This window comes from Leiobunum rupestre, chromosome 1, assembly GCF_980474605.1.
Source record: "Leiobunum rupestre chromosome 1, qqLeiRupe1.1.hap1, whole genome shotgun sequence".
Taxonomy (NCBI): domain Eukaryota; kingdom Metazoa; phylum Arthropoda; class Arachnida; order Opiliones; family Sclerosomatidae; genus Leiobunum; species Leiobunum rupestre.
In genome coordinates, this window is record NC_143384.1 from 89,103,032 (window position 1) to 89,123,924 (window position 20,893).

Sequence of the window (20,893 nt, forward strand, 5' to 3'; positions counted from 1 at the left end):
TATAGATACGCACAAAATTTAAAATGTAATTAATTGATATACAGAAAAGTTTAAACTTTTAATTAGGGTTGTTAATGTGAAATGCTTACAGTAACTAACAAAGATGTACGGTTAAGCCTCAAAACTATTTTTATGAAAAACAATTGAATGTTTAAGGTTAAGTACATTTATGTTTCCAGCTTTGTAGGCAAAGAGAGGATAGTAATCTGGAAGATCTTTAAATTCTTTGCAACAAAATAATACACGGTCAGTGCCCATAAGTTCGTAAGCATGAATATGTGCCACATGTGATACTTTCAATAACTTCATAATAAAATAAATCTTTGAGCTAGTTATCATAACAAAAGAGATTTGGCCAACATTAAACATTCCACAATTACTGTCCTCACTGAGAAAGAGAAATTGATCTTTCACGTACGTTGTACCTCTGATAGAAATTTTGGTGGTGCAAGTTGGAGTTTTACCATCACATATAACAATATCACTCAGTGCACTTTGAATTTCAGAGCTTAAAGAATTTGGATTATAATCAAAACAACGAATGCTTGCCAAATTAATTTCTTCTCTAAATACTGATCCAGTACTATAATAAGCTTGCAAACTTTGGTGTAGTGTTGCCAGACTTTTGGTAATATTTCGAAAATTTCCAGTTTTGCGTGCTACCTTTTTAAAATATAAATGGAAACTTTCAAATCTTAAAGTCCATAGCCATATCAATGGCCCATGTTCCAAAATTTGTAGTGGGTAGTGCATTAAATAATGGTGTTTTGGTCTTAATGGCACTTCCTTAAAGAGTTCAACTCTTAGAAACAAATACTCCCGAATTTTGAAATTTAATATTCCAATTTGATCTTTCGAAATGGATGGAGCAAAAACTAACTCACAAATTTCCTTAAGTAAAAGAATTAAATTCCACACTTCATCATCTCTATCTATGATATAATCCTGAACCATGATAGTCAAAAATCTCATAAAACACCAATTCTGGGACGCATTTCCAGAGAGATTTAGAGAATTTTCTTTTAATGGTGCAGGTGCACTTGTTGAATCAGAACCGTAGAATTTAAAGTTTTTAAAGAGGGCGTTAATTTGTAAAAATGAAAACCACCCCTTAGCAGCTAAGTTTTTCATGTACAGCACTAAGTCATAACTTACTACACCCTCCAGCATATCATGGCCAATGCAACTGGGAAGGCCAGAATCACAAACATGAAAATAAGACAATTCATTGAAAACAGAATTTAGTTTTACTCCAGTTAAATGGGTAATTTTTTTATTTTCTGCAACTACTAAAGGTAAACTACTAAGAGCTGTTTCATAAGACACTTTAGTACGAAGCTGACCAATTTCCAACAAGTTATTCCCTGTTGAACATATTTCACAAAATCTACATAAATAACCACTCCTAAAACTTTCAACAAGTCCACCAACACCATGGGACCCAAGATTATCTCCTACTATACAATGTAAAAACCCTTTTACTATTTCGGGAAATCCTGGAATAGACATAGACACCCCTAATTCCAGTTTTTTAAGATCATCTATCAGGTTTCTTAATACCGAACTCCACCCAAATAACTTTAAGTGTGATTCCTTAACAAGACATACTAATTGCATATGGTCCACTGTTGACCGGCGGTAATTTTTTAAATTACCAATGGTATAGTAAACCCCAATTAGTTTGTGAATAGATTTCCTTGATCCTAATGGATTGGCAATTTCAAATCCATCTTGAAACAATATTATCTGTATGACCTCTTTTGAGTTATTTTCAAGAATCAGTTTGTTCCTTTTGAAGGAAGCACCATCACCAATATCACTTAAGATATCACTTTCGGTGACTCTGTCATTGTTAAGGTTTTTGTAAACTGAAGGATTTGATAGTAGAGACTTTAAAGATTCAATTATTGGAACATATTCCATATTGCAAGGTTTTTTCCATTTATCGATGCCAAGATTAATTGTTACTGGACTTACATAGCTAAATGTTTCTTTAAAATAGGTTTTTCTTAAGTATTCAGTTTTTAAAGTTGAACTTAAAACAGAACCAGCGATGAAATTTTGGGAAAGAAGAGTTTTAAAATTCTCAATTTGGTCATCAGTGGCATTAATACCAACCTCTCTGAAAATATCATTAACAGAATTCAAAATAGCTTTCTTCTCAATATCACAAATTATATTCAGTTCATTAACTATTTCTTGAACTGTAATAGATGGAATTAAATTTTTTGCCTCTAGTTTAAGGAGAAATTGTCCTAATATTTCAGATAGCCCGTCTTTATTTGGAACACTTTCATCAAAAACACAATCGGATGAGCAAACTATATCTATATTACTACAACTAGGTTCTACTTCCCTTATAGAACTATTTAATGCTTCAGGACCAAGCTCAGCAACTTCACTGAATTGATGACTCCTTGAAACATGAGCTGTAAATGTGCTCTTTAGTTTAAAAAGACGAGTACTTTTATCATCACAGAAAGGACAACTAAATACTTCTTTATTTCTTAAATGCCATCTCATATGATCCCTAAGCTCTTTCGGCGAAGAAAAAAGTTTCTTACAAAGGGAAATGGAACATTTAAATAAGTGACTATTAGTAACGGTAGTTAACGACACAGCTTTTGCAGAGTGGTCTCTGCTTATATGACTAGTTACACTAGACACGGCACTGAAGCTTCTCTTACAGTTCTTCACAGTACACATAAAACTGACATTAGGAGTATTCCTGTGGCACATGTAGTGGGATAACAGACTGTTCTGAGATGAGAAAGCTTTTAAACACACTGAGCACGTATGAATTTGGGAATTCATTTCACAAGTATAAATATGATCACAATTTAATGTAAAGTTAAGTCATTTTGTTCTGAAGATGATGAAAATTCACTCCATTTAAGTTTCACAAAAAATTAGAAGTTCGATTTTAGATAAGCAAATGAAAATACTTTAAAATTATAGTAAATAATATTTATAATAGTCACGACAACTTTGGCAGATCCAAACTCGAAAAGATCCTGGTGGATTAATCCTAATATCCACTTAAGATATCCACCTAAGAAAATCCAAAATATTTGAAACCCTCAATAGATGAAAAAACTGTGAATTCAACTTAATTTTCAACATCTATGCAATATTTTTAAAGCACCACCTACAAATTCTAAAAAGGAGCGTACTCGCTAGCACCTCTTGAAAGAAGAGCTCAAACAAGTCAGTCTCGCAGAGGAAAAGCCAAAAAATGTCTTGGCATGCGGACATTGGCAAAGCACCACCGACAAATTGTAAAAAGGAGCGTACTCGCTACCACCTCTTAAAGAAGAGCTCAAAAAACTAGTCACTTCTTTCAGAGAAAAACCCAAAAAACTATCTTGGCATGCAACATAGGCAAAGCAATACCTACAAATTCTAAAAAGGAGCGTACTCGCTAGCACCTCTCTTGGAAGAAGAGCTTAAAAAAGTCATTCTTTCAGAGAAAAACCCAAAAACAAATAATGTCTTGGAATGTGACATTGGCAAAGCAGCACCCACAAATTCTAAGGAGCGTACTCGCTAGCACATCTCTTGGAAGAACTCAAAAAAGGCTTTTCTCTCAGAGTATAAGGCAAAAAAATATGCCTGGCATGCGACATTGGCAAAGAACCACCTACAAATTCTAAAAAGGAGCGTACTCGCTACCACCTCTTAAAGAAGAGCTCAAAAAAATAGTCATTCTTTCAGAGAAAAACCCAAAAAACTATCTTGGCATGCAACATTGGCAAAGCACCACCTACAAATTCTAAAAAGGAGCGTACTCGCTACCACCTCTTAAAGAATAGCTCAATAAAATAGTCATTCTTTCAGAGAAAAACCCAAAAAACTATCTTGGCATGCAACATTGGCAAAGCACCACCTACAAATTCTAAAAAGGAGCGTACTCGCTAGCACCTCTCTTGGAAAAAGAGCTTAAAAAAGTCATTATTTCAGAGAAAAACCCAAAAACAAATAATGTCTTGGAATGTGACATTGGCAAAGCAGCACCCACAAATTCTAAGGAGCGTACTCTTGGAAGAACTCAAAAAAGGCTTTTCTCTCAGAGTATAAAGCAAAAAAATGTACCTGGCATGCGACATTGGCAAAGAACCACCTACAAATTATCAAAAGGAGTGTACTCGCTAGCATCTGGCTACATATTATACTTCTGGAAGGCTATATTTATTTAGGTATAGACACTCGACAGACCTTATTAACTATAGTTGATAACCATTAAGAGTCCAAAATTATAATAGGCTTACAAATTTTAGTGTGTCTTAATGTTAATTCGTATGCTATTTCATTAGGCTTCTTAAAAGTAGTATGTAAATTATTCACGCGTTTATTTCTGTAATAGGCACAAAACCATAAATTTTACTCACCGAGTCCTATTTCTGGACATCAAACCAGCGTTTCTTAATAATTACCTTTGGAACTGGCAACAAACAATTTCAAACCTGCGAAAATCGATTGAATTACCAACAGTCTTGCAGTTTTTAATAAAATTAATTTGTGTTTATAAATAATACTTACAGATTTAAAAAAAAAACCTGACTATGCTAGGTTCGCTGCATTCACTGTGACTGTCCAACGCGGTACAAAAATAGGCTTAGATGAGTCTAAGCATAGACACCGGAGAGAAATGGCGGGAAACTGGACTACCAGAAGTAACCAGATGTACCGAAAAGGTTTAAAAACTGCAAGCAGCGTTGCCAGATTTTTCTGACCGAATTATTGTTCAAAGGGTAATGATTTTAGTACAACAATAGAAATTATGATACCAAGTGTTCGTTCCAAAACATGCAGATATCTGTTTTCGTGCGTCGTTTCTATTGTGGAGTGGATGTAGTCAGTATGGTCAGTATCGACTATCGAGTAATCTGGCAGCACTTTAAGGTCGTCTTAATAATCATAGCATTCCAAAGACAACGCGTGAAGCCTGCAGCTTTCCTACTGTTTTACACATTTGGACTAGATATTAACAGCGTAATTAAATATTTTAGTAGTAGAAATAATGTAAACATATATAAAAATAGGACGATTATAGTACAACAGGTAGGAAATATAGTACTGATGCAAAATTGTGGTATTTTTTGCAAGAAAATCAGATTTTGGCACCCCGGGCATCGCCCCTCCCCCGCTCCTGCCTAGCTACGGCACCATTAAAATATCGTTTTACACATTTGGCAAATATTATAAATAACGCTGTAAAATGTGGGACATTTAAATTGTAACTTATAAATAAATAATTATATTTGGAAATTGTATACAATTTTTTAATTAAAATTTGGGGTCCTGATTACCCCTCGTCTCCTTATAACTTGGGGGGGGGGTTCTTACATTGGTTTTCACACTGCCATTACTCCATTACTCTATTCTGTAATTCTGTTACAAAATAGATGTTACAAAAATATTAATCTCAAGTTTTAATTATTATTTTCATGTTATTTAACACTGAGGAATATTTGCAAAAAATATTTTGTTCTTCACTTTATTTTTTAACTTGTTTTATGTGACATTCGTTTTTACAGTCAAATAATTTTTTTCATACGTTCAACCATTTTATTTAATGTGGCGCCACCGTAGGAAAATAAATGTTTTTTACCCGTTTTTTTAACGGTCAAAAATGGGGAATAATGTTTTAACGTAAACTTTAATGTTATATTACCGTTAAGTAACGTAACAGGTTTCTGACCGTTAATTATACAGCAAAATGTTCAACGGTAGTATGACTGTATAGTTTACTGTGATATAACCGTTCGTTTACGGTAATTTCTTAGAGTGTATAGATAGAAATAAATAAAATTAGTAACGAAAAGAAAGTACGATAATTTAAAAAATTTAAAATTTATTCTACAAAATAAATTATTCTAGTGGTACGAGAATGAAGGTGATATTTTGACCTTGTGGACTTTACCACCAAAGCCGTCCAATTTCCGAGGTCAGTATCAAGTTTTTAACAAATCCCTTTAACGCAAGATAAATGGCACTTATTTTGCACAAACATAATACTTTAATCTTCGGTACACTGCAATTCAACGAACACTGGAAGATCACATATAGAACACCTTTAGATCACCTATTACTCTTACGATTTAAGATCATTTTACACCTCAAGATCTTAAAACGTGCCCGAGTAATCCAAAAGTTCAAATTGGTGTTCTATAATTGTTTGTTTCAAGTGATATTTTTAAGAGATCTAGACTTACACTCTATAATCAAAATGTTTAATTGAGTGATCACTTTTGAATCTTTTTAAATAGGGCACTTTTGTTTCAGTACAAGTAATATTAAATTGTATCACACAAGTGCGTCTTTATTGGGTTTCATAGCTGCGTACCTAGTCTGTGGGGTAACCTAACTAGAGTTGGTCGTTCCTAAGACCATTTACACCTGGACTGCAATGAAGGTAGGCGTTGTTGTTAGGCTAGTGTCGACGCTACCCCAACGCAACCATCGTTATTTAGAGGCAACTCTCGTCCACAAGAGAATTTGTGCTAAAAAAACGCGTAAACTTCGCGCTCCTCTCTCGACATTTTACTCGGTCGACCAGTGAGTCGTGACCAATTGATGTATCTTCAGAAAGTGATCTCATTTCGTAAACTTGGTATGATCAAAATATTAACTAAACTTCCTACTTAGTGATAAAAAAATTAACCACGTTCTAAAAAAAGAAATGGTTCACTTGTGGATCACTTTGATATTTTTGATAGATGACTGAAAGGACGCCTTTAGAACACACCTTTTATTGTGGTGTAAGTGAGCATCACAAAGAGCGGCATGAGACCACATCTAGCTGACTCAATCGAATGTGATCTAGCAGGGTACTTTGGATAGTATGTCCGTAATTCTACAAAAGAAGGTTGGAATTTTATCTCTATTTTAGAAATTTCAAATAATGTACTCCTTTTTTCTTAACCTTTCCACTATCTCTATTATAAAGAAAATAAAATTCATACTTTTATGGATGTTTTCCCATTTTGATTGATGGAGTTATTTATTTTTAATACATTCCCAACGTTTGCTGTCCAAAAAACAAGCGTTTGAATAATTTCTTCCAAAAAACAGCAGGTTATTTTAATCAGAGTCCTTATCACTTTAAATGAAAAGAGACTTAAAACGGTTTTAAAATTCACAATTTATTTATTTAAAAAATCCAACGTTTCGGAGGAACAGTTCCTCCGAAACGTAGGATCTTTTAAATAAATAAATTCTCTCTCTCTTCACTTCTTATCACTGTAGACATTTAAAACCATTAATGTATAAGGTGCCTTTCTCAAATTTCAATGTTTATACAAAACTTTAAATTGAGCTGATTGCACGAATGTTTTTTTTTCTTTTATTCGTGACGTATCTTACTAACTGTCTGGTCTTTCCTTCGGCTGTCTAGGAAGCATATGCTCAGTTTGAAATCGGACCTATATCCTTGTACTTTTTGGTCTTCTTTATAAATTTTGTTTACTTTTATATTAAAAATCTACTTCCGATCACAAGTTACGACCTTTACAATTTGATTCTCGATTTTCTGACAGAGATAATGTACAATCTGAGTAATTATGGTCCTGGTTCATCCAAAAACGTTTCTTTAGCGAAATGTGTAACTGAAATTTAAGGAAACTCTTCAGTTAAGGATGGACGTGTAAAAATGCTAATGCGAATTTTTCCTTTCTACTCGTGTAGAAATTAAATGGTGCAGCCAGGATTTAATAAAAGTTAGGGGTATTTTAGATTTAAAAATTTAAATATATACTGCAGCTTTATGTAGTATCTGACATAAGATAGAGTAAAGAAAAACACTCTAAGGGCCCGGAAAGCTAAAACTTTAAAAAAATGGGACTTTTTCAATGCAACTGTACGTAGTTACCTCTTTTACAATTAACTTTCGAGTCTAGAACCTGAACGAATCGTCAAGGTATGAGAACCCAAAAATGAAAAATATGATACGAATTTGCGCCACAGAAGTAAGTATAAAATGATTTGCAAAAGTAATTGATTTGCCATACTGAGATTGGTTTTTGTGTACTATTTATAGATTCCTTTGTATTTCATGGTGGAGCGAGAGCAGCCAATGCTCATCGCCGGACACTACGCTCTATTCGCCTATTCAATTGTTCGAAAGTTGAACAGCAGGTTATGAAGTGGTGTAGGAACCACAAAACAATTAACAAGATCGTCAGCTTTAATTTAAATTTATTCGTGGAGTAGCTTCAAAAGGGTTACTTATCTCCGTCACCATTGCGGAGTTGGTGACGTTATTTCCGTTTAAAGCTCATGTCGATTCCTACAACCACAATATTCAGAAATGCTAAAGCTCACCATTTTCGTTGCATTTAAAAACAAAATATCTGAATTTGGCATCGCTACCATTTTCGGATGACGGAGAAACGTTAGCCTGGCAGCACCGTTTCTCCACACCGAAAAAGGCAGACCGTTTGCGAAACCAAAATAATAATAATAATAATGTTTGTTGTTTCTACCACGGTGTTATCCACCACGTTGCCTCCCCTTGTGGCACTGCTTGGGAATTCTTTTAACTACTTCGTGGAAAAGACGCTTAAATAAAACCTATTCAGTGATTTGCCTTGAAGTAGGAGTATATTTTTAAGCGTGGGCCACTTCAAATTTGAATATATAAGGGCTTGTTGAATTTCGCTCGAATCTCCTAAAAGAAAATAATGCGCCTTCGCTATTAACTTGAGCTTTACAAACAAATCTAACATAAACACGTCACTAATTTATTCAGTGACTCGTACGCTAGCGCATAGGAGGGGGAGGGGAGAAAAAGAGAGCAGCATTTATTGAATTGCCTAATAATTATCTAGCATTCAAACAGTGACTATTTGGTGACGACGGATGATTCAATGGATTTATGGAATTGTCTACTATAGGAGCGAAATGGTTCCGGAGTCCTCGAACACTTACTCCGAAATGTAAGAATTTATAAAATATATGCAAAATAAGAGTACATTTATGAAAGTAATTGGTGCGAAGTTACAGTAATTTTATTGAATATTTGCTAACCGAGCTAATTTTTAAAACATCTCAACAACAGCGGAAGGCGGAACAAGCCGGCAGGCCAAGACTCCCTTTGAGGATGATTCACCATCCCTCGTCCTGTGCTTGAAAGATCAAAGCACTGCTGATTTTTATAAATAAAAGCTGGAAAACTATGAGACACATTTGTTATTTAAGAGAGTTAACGAAACTATTTCGCCATGCGAGGCTATAGGGTACATGATAATGCTCGGAAATTTAGTATTTCCTCTGGTGCCCCAACATTTTCCGATAGCCTATAAGCTATGCCAATTGGTACATTAGTGACCACGACTACAACTACTACTATTACGACTGCTGACTCTGATAGATATATATTTTTTTAAATAGATTGATAACACTTATTTTTCTATATCCGAAATGACCCTTCCCCGAATAACCCTGACACTATAACATAACACTAAATTCCAAAATCCATTTTTAAGATGAAAAAAAAACTGAGTGCAAAGAAATAATTTTAATTATTTTTTTATTTATCGAGGACAAATATGAACATTAAGAATATTTCTGATAGCTTTAGCACTTTTAACTTTAATCCAGCCAAATTTAAATAGTTCCATCTGTCGACATTTCAAGGTCTCTTGTCTTGACAGTAACCCTTATATAATTAATAAATATTTAATTAAATATAAGATTAATATAATTTATTAATATTTCATTAAATATAAGATTAATATAATTTATTAATATTTAATTAAATATAAGATTAATATAATTTATAAATATTTAATTAAATATAAGATTAATATAATTTATAAATATTTAATTAAATATAAGATTAATATAATTTATTAATATTTAATTAAATATAAGATTAATATAATTTATTAATATTTAATTAAATATAAGATTAATATAATTTAAAAATATTTCATTAAATATAAGATTAATATAATTTATAAATATTTAATTAAATATAAGATTAATATAATTTATAAATATTTAATTAAATATAAGATTAATATAATTTATTAATATTTAATTAAATATAAGATTAATATAATTTATAAATATTTCATTAAATATAAGATTAATATAATTTATAAATATTTAATTAAATATAAGATTAATATAATTTATAAATATTTCATTAAATATAAGATTAATATAATTTATAAATATTTCATTAAATATAAGATTAATATAATTTATAAATATTTCATTAAATATAAGATTAATATAATTTATAAATATTTCATTAAATATAAGATTAATATAATATATAAATATTTAATTAAATATAAGATTAATATAATTTATAAATATTTAATTAAATATAAGATTAATATAATTTATAAATATTTAATTTAACATAGATTAATATAATTTATAAATATTTAATTTAACATAAGATTAATATAATTTATAAATATTTAATTAAATATAAGATTAATATAATTTATAAATATTTCATTAAATATAAGATTAATATAATTTATTAATATTTAATTAAATATAAGATTAATATAATTTATTAATATTTAATTAAATATAAGATTAATATAATTTATAAATATTTAATTAAATATAAGATTAATATAATTTATAAATATTTAATTAAATATAAGATTAATATAATTTATTAATATTTAATTAAATATAAGATTAATATAATTTATTAATATTTAATTAAATATAAGATTAATATAATTTAAAAATATTTCATTAAATATAAGATTAATATAATTTATAAATATTTAATTAAATATAAGATTAATATAATTTATAAATATTTAATTAAATATAAGATTAATATAATTTATTAATATTTAATTAAATATAAGATTAATATAATTTATAAATATTTCATTAAATATAAGATTAATATAATTTATAAATATTTAATTAAATATAAGATTAATATAATTTATAAATATTTCATTAAATATAAGATTAATATAATTTATAAATATTTCATTAAATATAAGATTAATATAATTTATAAATATTTCATTAAATATAAGATTAATATAATTTATAAATATTTCATTAAATATAAGATTAATATAATTTATAAATATTTCATTAAATATAAGATTAATATAATTTATAAATATTTCATTAAATATAAGATTAATATAATATATAAATATTTAATTAAATATAAGATTAATATAATTTATAAATATTTAATTAAATATAAGATTAATATAATTTATAAATATTTAATTTAACATAGATTAATATAATTTATAAATATTTAATTTAACATAAGATTAATATAATTTATAAATATTTAATTAAATATAAGCTTAATATAATTTATAAATATTTCATTAAATATAAGATTAATATAATTTATAAATATTTAATTAAATATAAGATTAATATAATTTATAAATATTTCATTAAATATAAGATTAATATAATTTATAAATATTTCATTAAATATAAGATTAATATAATTTATTAATATTTAATTAAATATAAGGTTAATATAATTTATTAATATTTAATTAAATATAAGGTTAATATAATTTATAAATATTTAAAATTATGTAGAATCAATTATAGTACCTAACGTTATAACTTTGTAAATGACATTCGCCAAAGCTGTTTTTTAGAAAAACACCGCAACTTAATAAGCGTTGGTAGCTGAGTGGTTATAGTAAGTCTCTTGCACGAGGCAGACCCGGGTTCGATTCCCGGCCGGCGCCAAGAAATCGCAAATTGATACTAAGACGAATACCGTGAACAATTGGTGGAAACCCTGCCATTGGACGTTGAGAGGTTGCATAACACTCAGCATTCGGACAACATACTCAACAATCATAACACAAACACCACAAACTCAACATCCACAACCGTTATAACACGAACTCAACGTGCACAACCATCAAAACACAAACACAACCAACTCAACACTCACAACCGTCATAACACGAACTCAACATTCACAACCTACGCATACATATTTCAAAAACGTAATACACCAAACCGTCACGACGGTGAGCGAAAAAACAACATCCAAACCAAACCGCAAATGAATCAGTTGACACTCACCGTCACACGTTGGTTTTGCCAACCCTTTGAGAAACTGCGAACGCAGAGATTTCGAGAAACTGCGTACGCAATGATTAACCTTTGCACGGAAAATACGAACGCGTTCGCAGGACAGACAGACAGACAGACAGACAGACCCACAGACAGACACGGTGATTGTAATACCCCTCCAGGGTACAAAGTCCCCTCGGAAAGGTAAAAACTGTCGGTTCGGGAAATTATTTTCTTTCGCGTTTTATTATCGTTTCCGGTTAGACGTTTCTGAGCTACGACTAGTCATTTTTCATCAGTGTATTAACGCCTTCATAATTTAATTTCGCTTTCGCAATTTTCTTTAAAGATGTAGTCAACTCTCGATCTTGCTTCATTACCACAAATAAATCCTGCTTCTCGAAATGTAACCATTCTTTTGTCCGTTAACTTAGCGTTCTTTTCTGATTCATAGTTTGTCTCGTATACGTCAAAGCAAATAAATTCACATTTCCAAATTTTTGTGTTGGAAGGTGTTTTTGCAAAGCGGGCATTTTAAACGCAAACATTTAATAAATCATTTATATGTACAAGTGGTTTTAAATAAATAAGTTATCAAATAAAAAACGCATAAATGGGGATAAGTAATTGTCATAAAATACTCGTAGAAGTACTACGTGCTTAAATGAAAATTAAATAAAAGTTGATATTTAACCGATCCAAAGTCACATTGTTTTGTCTCATTTTTCTAAAAATAATAATAATAATAATCAGCTAGGCTAATAACCCAAGGCACCACCTTAGGCCTAAGTCATCAAGCGACTTATAAAAGCCATGAATTCAGGTGGCCGGGTTACAATGCGTAGGAGGGTGGTGGCAAGACCTTCAAGTCACGCGAGCCAACAGCTCCCTACACTTACTATTACCGTTAACCTCAACAAGTTTTTCTGGAAGAGGAAACCGAAGTGCTCGGGGGAAACCTCTTAAACCAGCGGGGAGAGAATTTGCAAACTCAACGCAGAAGCAGACGTTCGAAGTTCTCACCCAGTGCCAAAAACTTGTATCAAACCGGCTCCTCTTGCTGCGAGGCGAAAGTGATAAAACTGGGATAAATGGTATTAAATCTTTAATTTTTCAACTTTAAGACCCAGTTAATGGGAAAATAATAATCTCACTAACGTAGTTAGTCTAATCCTTTCCCTAATTGTTCGTCATGGGTTTATGAAGAAATTTCATATAACTTATGCTTCAATATGTTTACTGAAAACCTTTTGAAAATTCGTATACCAATTCAAATTGGAAATATTTAATAAATTGTTGATGACGTAATTTTTAAATGTTGCCAAGGGGACTACGTAACCTAGGAGGGGTTTTACAATCACCGTGTCTGTCTGTGTGTATGTATCTGGCTGTCCGTCTGGTCTGCGAACTCGTTCGCATTTTCCGGGCAAAGTGTAACCATCGCGTACGCAGTTGCTTGGAATTAGGGAAAAGGTTTTTCCAAAAACCCTTCTTTTCGTCATCGGGCGTAGTATAACCTAGGAGCAACAAACACAAGGAGAACGCAGCTAGCCTTTAAACATGCTAACGAAGGGTTGTGTACGAATTTCATTGGACGAGCGTCACGAGCCTTTACGCTGAACGTTTTACGGGCGGGGGGAAGACAATTTCCTAATTTTCCCCTACGGACGGCAGCAGGCGCTAAAGCGTCTAGTCAATGAAAAACGTACACAAGAAAATCCACGCCTTTTGACGGGTTGCGTTCTCTTTGTGTGGGGTGTTGTGTTTGTTGCTCCTAGGTATAACTTTCTTTTTAACTTTTGCGACGGACCGATTGCTGAGGGTTACGATAAACGTCTCAACGTCCAATTTGCAGGGTTTCCACCAAATGTTTACGGTATACGTTTTATTAACAATTTGCGATAGTATCGCTCGGGATTCGATCTTGGGCCCCCTGCCTGAGAGGCGAATGTTCCACCACAGAACCACCGATGCTTGTTATTCTGCTATGTTTTTCTAAAACAGCTTCGGCAAACGTTCTTTACGCTGTTATAAAGTTATTGACGTCAATTTATTTTTTAACACTTTAACTATGTATAAATTAAATCAAATTGAAAATTAATTAAAAACTCTTATTGCTAACTTGCGGACGATTTACCGCTAAACCATTGACATCCCCGACACTATTTTCAAAATACAAAATATTATAGGCAAACTGTTGAAGTAAAGGGGTGTGTTTTTAAACGGGAAAAATACAAATATACTTGTAGATAGTTTTTTTTATTGAACTTTGTGTTAAGTTTTTTTTAACTGCGTTTCTTATTTATTGTTTGCTTATGAAAATCGAATATAAAAACCGTAGACTCAAATGTTCATTGATTAGTATGGTTTATATATCCCACGGCTACGGTATGGCAATTTTAAAATTCTGATTTGAGCTCAACTGTTCCCATGTCTGTAAGCTGATGCCCGCTTGCGATTGTTGATGGTTTATGTCATCGTCCGTCGGTGAGCTATTCATGAATCTGTCACGTTTGCAACAGCTACGAAGGAGTATATGGAATGGTTTTGGACCATTATAGTCCATGAGCAGGATGATATTTCGATAACCAAAAAAGTGGCTAATTTTCAATGTTATTTTCATAAACAGGAGTGCTTTAGATATGCAAAAATCGGTGATGTGGGGTTCTATCGCCCAGCTATCCAAGATGGCGGCGATAGAGATCATTAAATTGCTTATATCTCGACCGCTATTTAATGTATTGTCATGTGCAATACACCAAATTAACGAGAAGTGGTTGTCGTACATGTTATGATTTATGACGTTTCTTTATAGATGGCGCCATTTGGCGGCTACATTTAATTAAAGATATTTTCGTTTTTTTTGAAAACCTTTTTTTTACTTAAAAATGTAAAATATTTATATTAAATTTTTTAACAATTATATATTAGTAGCTGAAGATTTTATCAATCTTTAAATATAAGTATTAGTCACCTATAATAAATAGTAACGGAGATATATAACTAATCGTACAGGGGGCGATTTTCTAATTTTGGGGCTACTATAGCATTACATCGCACATAATCTCTACCAGCCACCACTTGTTCCGTTCTTTACGTATTAGCGCCTTGGTGTTATATTTTTACTCACTCTCTCCTTCGTTTTGTTGTTTTCCTGGTTCCAAATTGAAGGTCACACTGTCAAAGTCCAGCCTACGATGCCCCATATATACTGGACGCTTTTAACCTGACCTTTTTTCTAGTCAATATTGTTTAACTCTCGCTTTGGCAATTGTTTCGTGTTTTTGTGTATATAGCGATTTAATTGTGCTTCGACGGTTTAAAAAGTGTTTTTCAGGGATTCCCTCACTTTTCAACCACAGTGTTTATTTCTATGAGCAATTGCGTGAAGGTTGGATTTTTTCCGTCCATGTTTTAAACATGTCGAAGATTTGTGTAATATGTAGCAAACGGTCAGCTGAAAGTAAGAGTCTAAGTAGATCGCAAGATGAGAGATCGTGGCAAACCCTTTGTGACGCTGCTGAAGTTAGAGATTTTGAGACTATTCTTACTTTATCAAAAGACCCATCTACTTTATTTACAAACGTATACTACCATCGGAAATGTAGAGCTAGTTTTCACGTCGAAGACTAACCTTGCTGTAATAGAAAGAGAACAAGGATCGTCTAGTCAAGGTAACGGTTCATCACTGGAAATTAATCCAAGACGCTCATCTTGAAGTTCGGAGCAAGTTGCCTCAGGTTCCACAATTCTTGAAAAAATTTGCATATTTGCTCAAAAAACCAAGTACTTAAAAGTAAACAACACGAGAGAACCATAACTACAATCCGTGGAGCTAAGGTCGGATAAAACTGTAAGAGAAATCGCCACCGAAAGGTGTGATAAAAGAATTTTAGCTATTACATCCAGTGACATTATCGCCGCGGAAGCGCATTATCATAAAACGTGTTATAGAATCTACACGAAGAAAACTACCGTTACAGTTTCGGAAAAGTCTCAGAAATTAGAAGAAAATCGGGGGTAAATGTCGCAACCGCGCGGCCATTGCTATTTTCCACCGAAAGTCGGGTCTCGGGAATTTTGTTGGCAAATAGCGTAGCCGCGCGGCCAAAGCTATTTCCCACCGACACGAACCGAGCCTCGACTTTCGCTGGCAAATAGTCTCACAAATGATGGAGGCCATTTTCCACCCTATATCTGTTTTTTCGTTTCTGTGGTAAAAAGTCTTCGCCACGCTTCCCGTGCTATTTGCCACCCAAACCTGGGCTTATTTTATTGCTAAATACAGAAATCCGCTTTCATAATACGATTAGTATTAATTTCACGTGCGTTCCTGATTCCTGGATTCCGGTCTCGGAGGAGTTGTCCCGCCAGGACGAGGGTTGAAGATAAGAAACGTTCTCGGCTTTTTCCGTTTCGTTTTTTTAACAGGTTAAAATCTTAAATAGAAATAAGATATTCTTTTTAATTATTGGCAATCTTGGTTACTATTTTTTAACCTAGTAATATATATATATATATATATATATATATATGTATATGTATATATAAATTAATTAAAATAACAAACGTTTATTAATTAAAACATAAATAGTATATATATATATATATATATTTATATATAATAATAATAATAATAATAATAATAATAATAATAATAATAATAAATTGGCTTTTTATTGGATATCAAGACTCAGTTCAACAACTGCTTTACAGCTAGGTCCAAAACATTTTTTAAATTACTATATACACAGAACACTTCTAACATATTTTTAGTTCCTAAGTTCAAAAACAGATTTATACATTAGTTTGAGCTACAAATTCGCGAATTTTATTTTTAAAGTGGCTTAAAGTTGAAATGTTGTCAAGAAATTTTCACACTGGCATTACGAAGATGATTTTGGCTAAGAATTGGTACTTGAAAACCCATTTCACTATGCCGAGTACTGTAGCGATGAAAATTTTTAACTGGCTGGAATAGCTGCTGAAGATAGCTCGGTACAAGATGGCAGTGCACTTTAAACATGAAAATGTATAAATGGATTATGTACTCCTGTTTCAACGTAAGCCAATTAAGTGTGTTACGAGAGTCTGTCGCAGAAGAGGGCCGAGACACACCTAGTACAGTTTTAGCCGCCCTATTCTGTAATAGTTGTAGGTGTTGGAGTCGAGTGGAACTAGCTGAGTTGTAGATCAGATCTCCATAATCAAAAAGAGGTTTTACTATGACTATGTAAAGGTATCTCAGAAGTGGTATATTGAGAGACGGTTTCAAAGTTCGTATACACCAGAGACGCTGGTTTACTTTCTTTCCTAGATAATCTGTGTGGCTTATCCAAGAAAGAGTTTCATCAAGATTTATTCCAAGATATTTTGTCGATCGTGTTCTTTCAACACCCGAGATTGGTAACGATTCGATGTTATCAAAAGGATGAAGGTGGTGAACAGATCCAAAAAGTATAAAAGCAGATTTCTGCTTTTGAAGGTGAAGATGAATACCGCCCAAATGATTTTCCATATTGAGGACATCAGCGTCCATTTGGAATATTAACGATTGAGGGTCGTCGGCAATGAAAAGAGACGCAGTATCATCCGCAAAGAGATGAGCCGTGCTGTGCTCCATCGAAGACGCAACACAGTTTATATACAGGGAGAATAAAATAGGACCAAGTATACTGCCCTGAGGAACTCCGATGTTAACAGTACGATTTTCGGAAAGAGATCCTTCAATTTTTACTCTTTGGAGTCGGTCTGAGAGATATGAGTGGAACCACTGTAGACAGGAGGTAGATACACCAATATCTTGTAATTTACGTAGTAAAACATTATGATCCACTGAGACGAATGCTTTTGTGATATCTAGAAAAACAATTCCAACATATTTCCCTTGGGAGAGAGCCATCGTTATCTCCTCAATTAGATTTATGATGCACGTGATTGTTGAGTGCTTTGGGCGAAAACCAGATTGTAGCTTGTACAGGATATCATTATCTAATAGGAATTGAAGAAATTGTTGGTGAACAGATTTCTCCGGCATTTTGCTGACATTTGCCAGTATCGCGATTTGACGATAGTTATCTGGATTCGATTTATCTCCCTTATTTTTAAATAAAGGTGAAACTCTTGCAGACTTCCATTCTTCAGGAAAGACGCCACTCGCAAAGCTTCGATTTATGATTTTAGACAGAGGTTCAGCGAGTAAAATAGCAGCACCTTTCAAGATTCGAGGCGCGATACCATATATATATATATATATACTATTTATGTTTTAATTATTAAACGTTTGTTATTTTAATTAATGTGTTATGATTCCTAACTAGTTCGTCAGTTTAGTGTAGTGTAAGGCTTGCTGTCATCATTGGTGTTTAAAAACTCCAATAGGGGCCCTTGGCTAGAGAATGAAGGGGCCTCTTAAGGGTCATCCCGGGCTGTGCGGGGAGTAAGAAATAAAAACTAAAATGGTTATTTATAGGGTAAAAAATAACAAACGCTATAGATGAAAAAAAAATACCTACGTTACATCTAAAAAAACCTCACTATCATATCACCTCACAATATCACTTCAACACCTATCATCCGAACCTCGCATATCACCAATGAAAATTAGACGCCTCTCCAAAATCTAGAAGAGGGCCGCTTCTCATACTGACTTTTGCTATCCCCTGAACCTCATCTATTACCTTTTACCAATCACCGTACCTATCATCTATCACCTATCACCTCACCTAACCTAAACAATACTAAAACTAAAAATAATTTTAGAATCTTAGAATCCTTTAAATACAGTATGTTTGCTACTAACATAGGTAAGAGAGTACTATTTGACAAAATATACAACTTAACATATCAAAGTTTATAACTTTACACACGTCACTCGAAACGCGTGGCATGAGGGCTTGCCACCACCCTCCTACGCATTGTAACCCGGCCACCTGAATTAAAGGCTTCAAAAGTCGCTTGATGACTTAGGCCTAAGGTGGTGCCTTGGGTATTAGCCTAGCTGATTATTATTATTATTATTATTAAAATAATTATCTAATATTGTATATATTTCAATCTTTGTTTTTTTTATATAGAATCCTATACAATGAACAAGATATTTTATTTATATTTATATTTAATTCTAAATGTTTTTCTTTTAGAATCCTCTGTAAAACCCAATTCCCTGTAGAGTAAACTTGATATTTTATTTAATTCTTAATCTTTTTCTTCTAGAATCCACTATAATAACAAAGTATCTGTAAAGTAAAGATGGCATTTTATTTAATTCTAAATAATTTGCATCTAGAATACACTAGAATAAACTATTCCATGTATAGTAAACATGACATTTTATTTAATTCTAAATAATTTGCATCTAGAATTAAATAAAATGGCATGTTTACTGTACTTATAGTAGGTTATTACAGTCGATTCTAGATGAAAATTATTAAGAATTAAATAAAATATTAAGTTAACTGTACAGGGAATAGGTTATTATAGTGGATTCTAGATGAAAATTAATTAGAATGAAATAAAATGTCATGTTTACTGTACTTATAGTAGGTTATTACAGTAGATTATAGATGAAAATTATTGAGAATTAAATAAAATATTAAGTTTACTGTACAGGGAATAGGTTATTATAGTGGATTCTAGATGTAAAATATTTAGAATAAAATAAAATATCATCTTTACTTTACAGATACGTTGTTATTATAGTGGATTCTAGAAGAAAAAGTTTAAGAATTAAATAAAATATCAAGTTTACTCTACAGGGAATTGGGTTTTACAGATGATTCTAGAAGAAAAACATTTAGAATTAAATAAAATATCAAGATTAGTTTGCGAGTGATAATTTTTATACTGGATTCTGGAGGATTTTTTGGTTTAATTAAAATATCTTGTTCATACTTCTTTTTCGTTTGAATACGACACCTACCGGGCAATCGCAAGGTATTATGGGTATCTACATTTTTATCGGCTTTGCTCTATCTGTCGCGTCGTCTGCTAATCTAAGGCTTAAATATTTTTTGGTGTGAGTAAGATTTCCAGAGGTCAAATTGACGATGGAGATAAATATCAGGTATTTAATAAGGAATTTAGTTGTATTGCAGTTCTAAATGGAAACTTTATTATTAACAGTTGCTTAGAAACTCCAAAAAGGGGAGGTACAAGGTGTTGCGTAGTTGGTTGTGGGAAAACCAGCTACAATTGCAAAGCAAGCTTCCACCTTTTCCCAAGAGACAAAACGTTAAAAAAGAATGGATAAGTAGAATACAGTCTGCACCTTTTGATTTCAAAACCTTGCACAAGCATAAAGGTAAATTTTCAACCTGGATTCCTTCTGGAGCCATCGACTAAAATCTGTTGATATAATTTCAACTTATCCGGAACCAAACTATATGACGATGTTCTGCCTCGATATTTTCCTTGGAAAACGTTTGAACATGTCATATTAAAGCCTTTTAATGGTTAGTAATTAACTTTTCAATTTATAATTGGTTAAGGCCGGTGGTCCACTAGAGGTTTACATAACCATTTTGGCACCATATCGTCTCTGTTTGCCATAGAAAGTCTAAGAGATACGGTGGTGTTAGCCTCTTAATTTTTTTTATATTTACAGATCAGTTTGGTGAGAACTATCTCATTGTACCACCAGAAGAAACTTTGTCTCTTGGAGCAAATGTTCTTATCAAGAACGTGGAAAAGACAGTTTCATCCCAAATGAACAGAAAGGAAGAATGCGCAACAAGGCATTTTGAACACCCATATGTGATAAAGGACTATTACTCTGCAATTATTAATGACAAAGATGCACTAATCAAACAGCTATTAGAAATTGTATTAAAGTATATGC

General features: G+C 32.3%; 1 protein-coding gene across 1 annotated transcript; it reads right to left on the reverse strand.

The window, feature by feature from the left end:
- Window positions 1-111: 111 nt before the first annotated feature.
- LOC149968829 (uncharacterized) lies at window positions 112-2,814 on the reverse strand. Its single transcript, XM_090168923.1, has one exon. The coding sequence runs from the start codon at window positions 2,812-2,814 to the stop codon at window positions 112-114; it is 2,703 nt and encodes a 900-aa protein (XP_090025049.1).
- Between the last annotated feature and the right edge of the window lie 18,079 nt (window positions 2,815-20,893).